At 60.8% G+C, this 7,248-nt stretch overlaps 1 protein-coding gene across 1 annotated transcript in view; it reads right to left on the reverse strand.

Annotated features, from left to right (window-relative positions):
- Positions 1-3,777: 3,777 nt before the first annotated feature.
- SP6 (Sp6 transcription factor) overlaps positions 3,778-7,248 on the reverse strand; it is an 8,556-nt gene continuing 5,085 nt past the window's right edge. The window contains exon 2 of the mRNA XM_008073900.1: positions 3,778-5,048. Within this exon, the coding sequence (XP_008072091.1) occupies positions 3,860-4,990 (1,131 nt within the window). The 5' untranslated portion in view covers positions 4,991-5,048 and the 3' untranslated portion in view covers positions 3,778-3,859. The remainder of the gene's footprint in view (positions 5,049-7,248) is intronic.

Below are 7,248 nucleotides of genomic sequence, written 5' to 3' on the forward strand. Positions count from 1 at the left end.
GGCGCCGCCGCAGGCCGAAGTTCCCAGGCTGCCCGCTCGCCGTCACTTTCCCAGTCTTTATTCCATTCACCCACCCGGGAGGGATCCTCGTCCCATTTCCCAGCAGAGGAGGTGGCTCAGAGACGTCCCGGAGAGCCAGTCCAGAGATGCTCTGGTTTCCCTAACTCCCTCCTGGCCCCTCCAGGAGTCTCCTGCCAAGGCACCACATCCGAGGGGTCAGAGGTGGCCCTCGGCTCCGTCAGGGGGGCCAGGCCAGCCAGGCAGCATTTCGAGCGAGCGAGCGAGCGTCAGAGCCCCACCAAAGGCCCCCGCTAAGAATGCAGGTCAGCGGGAGGAGCTGCAGGGGAAGAAGGGGTGGCCCCGGCCCTGCCCAGACAGGCCCAGCCGGCCCCACAGCTGCCCTCCTGTCCCTGGGGGTAGTGATGGGGGGGAGGGGACTCACCGGGTTCCTGGGGTCTAACTCCTCAGAACCCGGGAGACAAAAGAGGCGCCTGCCGGAGCGGGGCAGGCTTGAGGTCACAGGAAAATACCTGCCCCTCCTCCTCCCAGCCTTCTAAATCCAGCGGCAGATGGAAAGGAACCCTTGGCCCTGAAACCAACACGGTTTCCTCTGTAACACCTGAATCATTCTGATTCCCCCATCCCAAGCTGCCCTAAACTCTGTGACCCTAGAATCTCCCAAATAAGTGATGGAATGGGCCAACCTGAGTATCGGATTCGGCTTTGAGAAGTTGAGTTAGGGTCAGAGGGGAGGAAGTAGGAATCACGCTAGGGAAAAGTAATAATTCTGGCAAAAATGTAGGATGGGTTAGCGAATGAACACAATAACCTAGCCCTGCCCCCTTGGGGCCCAAAATGAATCCTCCATCAAACCCTCCTAGCTTTGGGGGTCTGGAGTCATGAGGTTTGTATCCACTTGACATGAGTTAGGCAACAACTGTGTGCCAGGCATTGAGAGGCCTGGGAAAATGTATACAGATGGGTATTTCTGCATATCTCCAAGGGCGGGCACACGACGGGTCCGGCGTGAGGATGTTTGTGTACACAATGGTTGTGTAACTGTGGCAGGTCTCTGGTTGTGAGTTGCAGGAGCCTTTCCCTCCTACCTTCCAGCTGGGCGAGAGCCCATCAGATATCTCAGCTGCCTTTCATCGCCTTGTCCCTGATAGGGATCATCCTGGGTGAAGAAATCACTGCCAGTCACCCCCGGCTCGGTCACAGCCAAAGGGATGGACTGGCATGCACCCCCATGGGGGTGGAGTGAGAGAGTCAATGACTGGGAAGGGAAGGAACCAGTGTTCTTAGCAGGGGAGGGAAAGAAGGGGCTTGCATGTGGAGGAGGTTTCTCTAGAACCTTCTCATCTTCACAGGTGAAGACCAGGGAGAGACAGCCCAGCTATCGGCCCAGTGGGGGCACCTCCCTCCTCCATACAAGCCACCACTGGGGCAGCATCAGACCCCGGCTCCAGCCCAAGACCCAGCCCAGTGGGAGTGAGGCTTCCCAGGGACCGCAGGGTGAAGGGCAAGTGTCCACCCCATTCTGCAGCCTAGACCTGGTCCTCGCGGCCAAGGGCCACTGAGTCAAAAAGGAAACGGAGCTGGAACATAAAGAAAGCATGATGCGGTTGATGACTTTATTGTTGCATAAAAAACACAGGCTGTTTCTTCCTCCTCCTCCCCCCCAAGTGGGTTCACAGCAGTTAAAGAAAAAAAATTCCTACATCTTTCCTCTAGGGGGCTGCCTAGAAAGACAGGCAGCCAAGCAACCTAGATCTATGAGGGAGCAGAAGAAAACCTATCCAAAGCCCCCATCTGCATACCTAAGAACTCGGGGCCTCTATGGGGGGGACATCTATGCCACTCCCCCCACACCCACGTGGGAACTCCCCATTCGGACGGTCACTGGAAAAGACTGTCTTGGTGGCACAGGGAGGGGGTGGGTGGTTTCCATCGGGGGAGGAGAAAGGCATCCCACACCTCCTCCCCCTCCACCTGGCCAGGCAACCTGTGGCAGTGGAGCTCTCCCACCCCCACCCTCTCAGCAAGGAGGGGACTTCACCCGAGGGAAAAGAGGGAGAAGAAAGAAAGAACATTACTTCTTAAACTACCCCAGGCCAGTGAGCCCCTCGGCAAAGTCACCCTGTCCCTTTTAAGGTGGGCCCCTTTCTACACAAACATAGTTTCCCACCCAGATCCCAGCCCCCACTTCCCCTGTTGCCCCCAGACCTTGACCTGGCTTCCAGTACCCCCAAGGCAGGAAGAGATGCTTGTGTGCCTAGGCCCCAGGACCCTGGAGGGGGGTGAGTAAGATGGGGTCTCCCTGGCTGGAGACCCCAGGCTCAGTAGAGAAACACACACACACACGCATGCACACACACACAGGTACACACGACATGCACGCACACACTCCCTATTATTAAATAAAATACCCTTTGCTTATAACTTAAAAATCAATACACAGCTAATCCCCGCAGAAGGCTCTGGGTGGAGAAAGGGAGCAAGGGGGGAGAGGGGTGTCAGAGGGGATCTGAGGCTGCTCCCTCGAGGCTGGGAAAGCCCCCCAGCTCCAGGGGCCTGTGGCCTGCCAGACCCTTCCTCCTATCAGCTTCTTTCCCCTCTGCCTGGCCCAGCCTCTTGCTGGGCTTCTTCCCTCTCTCCTTTCCTCCCTCCCCGACCCCATGATCATAATCAAAATGTATTTCTAACATCTAAAGGAGAAGGGAGCGGGGACAGCCTCCTGGATGTCACCCCAGAAGGCAGAACCCCTTCCAGTGGGAGAGCAACTCCTTCATGTGGAAGGGGAGTTTCCCCCCTGAGACGGGATGAGGAGGAAGGAGCCTCCTAGCACACTCTACAGCAGGGGCAGGGCAAGGGTAAGGCCAAGGCCAAGCTAAAGAGAGAAGACTTTGCTCCTCGGCGATGCCAAGGAGATGGCCAGCCAGGGCAGAGGCCTCCACTCTGCGTGGAAGAGCCACTGGAGGTCCCTCTGCTGAGATATCCCCCATCTACCCCCAGCCCACCCAAGTAGCCCTCTTCCTTCTATCCCCAAGGGGAAAGCAACGACAGGAACCCAGGGTAAGGAACTACACCCGTTCTATCGCCGTGGCTATGGGCTGCCTTGAAAATCTACCTAGGTGGGGAATGCGGTCTACTGAGCTGGATTTTCATGAGGCCAAGTGTGAGGGACTGGAGAGGGGAGGGGATCAGTCCCCTCCATCCCTCCCTGAGTCCCTTTCTCTCATTTAGAACTTCCTCGCTCACCCCCACATCTAACTAACTCTGTTCTCCACCCCACAGCCCTGGCTAGGAAGCTGTGGGGGGGTTCCAGCCCTCTTCCTCCCCCCTCCCCCATCATGGCTCCATCAGACTGGGTCTGGAAGGGTTAATAAGGAAGGGCATCAAAGGAGTTATTTTTACAGCAACAACCCTCTGAGCCACATAGAGACACCCCGGCCATGGGGACCCCCAGCCTCCCCCACCCTCTCTCAACTCTCCCTCCGGAAACCCTAGGGGCAGAAGCACTATACACGGGATGAAAGGGACCCGGGCCGCAGGGCGGCTCCGGAGGCGCTTTTATGTCCCGGTTCCCAGGCGCTAAGGACGTGTCCAGACAGCCACCCCAGCGCCCCGGGTAGGCCCCGCTCCAGGACTCCAGGACAGGGACGCGCTGTCTCCTCTAGCCTGTCCTTTCCACCAGCCCTACCCCCAAGCCGCGGGAGGGGCGTCCCAGCCCAAACCCCCAGCCCGGGGCGAGTGAAACAACGAGGAAGGGGAGAACTCAAGCCGCCCCCCCAGGACGTCGGGCGGGGGGCGCTCCTCCGATGCCCCAGGAGGCCCCAGGGAGGCGGCACCGAGGGGCTCAGTTGGAGGAAGCCGCGCCGCCCTCGGCCTCGCGTTTGCCCTTGCCCCCGGGGGCCTCCCCTCCGCCGGCGGCCTTGCCCTCGCCCGGGGCCGCGCCGGCTGCCTCCTCTTTGGCGCCCTCGTGGGTTTTCATGTGCTTGGCCAGGTGGTCGCTGCGCATGAAGACTCGGCTGCAGACGGCGCAGGGGAACTTCTTGGTGCCCGTGTGGGTCTGGAGGTGGCGCTGCAGCTCGTCGGAGCGCGTGAAGCGCTTGCCACAGAAGAGCCAGTTGCACACGAAGGGACGGTCGCCGCTGTGCCAGCGCAGGTGTGCCTTCAGGTGCGACGTCTTGGCGTAGGCCTTCCCGCAGCCCGGGATGTGGCAATTGTGCAAATGCTTCTTCTTGCCCCCGTCGGGCCCACACGGAGCCCCCAGTCGCTCCGCCTCCAGACAGTTGGGACAGCGACACACGGTCTGGCCGGAGCTGCGGGGCACCGAGCGCCGGGAGCCCTTGGGCCGGGCCGCCCCGTCCAGACTGGAATCCAGCCCTTGAGACTCTGGGGCGGCGGCTTCCAAGGCCTTAGCCCCGTCGGGCGGCCCCAGGAGATGCTGCCCTCCGGCGGCTGGGAGGAGGTGGTGCGGGTGCGGGTGGGGTGGGGGGGCACAAAGCTGGTGGTCGCCGACGTAGCCCCCCAAGCCAGCCTGAAGCGCCCCCGGGTGGCCGGGTGAGGTCAGCGCGCCCTGAGTGTGGGGGAGGTCCATCCAGCTGGTGCCCGGGTGAAGGTCCCACCACGAGCCGTCCTCCGTGCCTGGGTGAGTCGGCCTGAACCATGATTCGTAGTGGTGTGACATGTCCGGCTGCAGGAGCTTGGAAAAGGGTCCCGGGGCCAAGGGACTGTCGCTCTCCAGGTCCTCGCAGGTTACCCGCGAGGAGGCCCCCGGCAGCTCATAGCCCTGGGAGAAGTCCACCTCCGGGCCCAGCGGGAGGCTCTGCAGCTCCCCAGGCTGCAGCGGGGAGGGGTAGTCCCCGGCCTCGGGGCTCGTGTGGCCCTGGTATGTCTGGAGAGGCTGCAGGTCGAGGCGCGGCGGGGAGGCGTGAGGCGCGTCCGTGTGCTGGCTGCCCAGAGAGCCACAGACAGCGGTTAGCATTGCCGGGATCCGGGGTGGGGTGGGGGACAGGGACGGTCAGGGGCACCTCAGATGGGACCTAGAGGAGGCAGAGAAGAGGAGAAGTAATGAAAGCAACCAGCTCACTTTCCCTCCTAACCCAGGAGCCCTCCTTGCAAAGGGCTCCTCTCCCGCCCCCAGGTGAAAAAAAAGACCGCACCTCAGGGTGGGGACCAGAGATCAGTCAAGAGAAACCGGGAGTGGGAGTTGAGGATGTGAGATTGTCAACCAAGGGCAGAGGATGATGGAGGTCTGCCTTCCTCCAGGTGATCCCTCCCATGGGACCCAGTTGGTCCCTGGACTGGGCTGCTCCCAGACCAGTAGGTCAGATGCATCCACAGTACAGGGCTAGAAGCACCCACCCCAACTGCCCAGGCCAGCACAGGAGGCATTTCCCCCCTTGCAGACCTGCTGCCTGGCCCAAATGGAGGATCTAGCCCCATCTCGGCTTCTCCAGTTTAACTCAGGAAACAGATGGGGACAAGGGATGGTCTGTTTCTGAAACCCACCCTTCAGAAAACCCAGAGAAGATTCTGAGTTTCTAGAGAAAGTTCTCATGCCATCTGACAGGCGTGTTCAGTGAGGAAGAGCAATCCACCCTCCAGCTCCCCACCTGGCCTGGTTGCATGGGCCTCACCAAACCTACTCCCATGGCTGGCCCTCACCCCTGTCCCTCAGGCAAGTACTTCACCTACCTGGGGTGCAGCTGCAGGGCCAGTTTCTGGGGCAGTTCCCCCACCAGAGAAAGCCAAGTCCCCTTCCCACTCCTGCCCCACACCAGTGCCAGCCAACTCTACCCACACCCTTCTCCACACCAGAGGAAACCCAGATATGAAGTAGGGAGGGAGTGGCTTCTCCAGAGACGGGGGCAGCCAGAGAAGAGCTAGCTAGTAAACTCTGGAAGGCACAATTGCCATCCCCAAAGGAATGCAGGGTCACCACCCTCCCCTGTCCTTTTTCCCTCTCGCTTTGGGGTTCTCCTCCTGGCGAGAGGATGGCAGAAAGAGGCCATGATCGCAGAACATAAGAGTAAGAATTCCCGAAAGAGATTATGTAAGGGGGTACATTCCGGCATGGATCATTTTTAGAAGCCCCCCAGATGATCCCAATATGCAACCCACTGTTGAGAACCACTGCTATGAGTCAACCTTATTTCAAAGAAGGCCACGTTTGGAGCAGTGACTAGAACAAGGATGTGCGTTTACACGTTCAGTCAGCAAACGCGTACTGCATAGGGCTTCTGTGAACCAGGTCTCCAGAGTCCTGGTCTGTCACTCCTTCCCTAAACCATTAGGAACCTAAAGACCCCCATGGCTTTCCCTGGCTACATATCTGTAACTTGAAGGTCACCTTCCTTTCATCACCACTCCCAGAGGCTTGGAAGGTCCTAGTGCCTCAGCTGTGTGAGTTTGTGTGTCTGAGTCTTCTTTAGTGGCCTGGAAGGAGGCCGGTGAGTTAGGCAGGGCAGGGTCTTTCACTCCCCCCCCCCCCCCCGCCGGCAGGGCTCAGCTGACCCTACCACCTTCTGCCTCCGAGATTAGGGAGGTGGCACTGATAGTTTGGGAGAGGGAGGGAAAGGGGGACTGGGGCGCCTACTCAGGCTCCGGCTGCCTCACCACAAGAAAGGAACAGGGTGAAGCGGCAGGAAAGGAGCCTCAGGCCCGGGCGGGGCGGCCCAGGAGGGGCTGGGCGGGAGCAGCGAGGCCTGGGACCCTAATAGCTTGTGGCGCCTGGGATCTGCTCCGGGGGCTGGGGGTTGGGAGACTAGGACGACCCAGGCTCCAGAGTGGCCTTCCCCGGCGGAGAGCCAGCGATCCCAGGCCTGGGATGCAGAGCTGCTACCGAGGCTTCAGGAAAGGATCCGGCGGGACGCACGTCCCCGGCCTCCCGCCTCCCCCAACGCGGGAAGGCGGGTGGGGACGCCCTTCTGCCCCATTCCACCTCTGCCTCTCCCGATCGCCGCGCTCCGGTGGTCGCGACTTTCGGCCTCCCGGTTCTCGGTTCCAGTCCTCCGGTCGTCCCAGTCGCTCCAGTTTCCCCAGTTCACAGCCTGCTCGGTCCCTCCAGTCTCTCCAGTCCGCCCGGTTTTCCCTCCTTCAGGCTCTCAGCCCCCCAGATCCTTTAGGACCACCCGCTCCCGGGGCCGGGCTCCCACAGGAGGCGGCAGCGCGTCCGGGGCGCGTTTCTCCGAAGGGATCCCCGTAGTGCGCGCCCCTGGCCACCCGGACCGGGCTCCTACC

The sequence above is a fragment of the Carlito syrichta genome, unplaced genomic scaffold, assembly GCF_000164805.1.
Source record: "Carlito syrichta isolate Samal-C Ts95f unplaced genomic scaffold, Tarsius_syrichta-2.0.1 Scaffold316209, whole genome shotgun sequence".
NCBI lineage: Eukaryota > Metazoa > Chordata > Mammalia > Primates > Tarsiidae > Carlito > Carlito syrichta.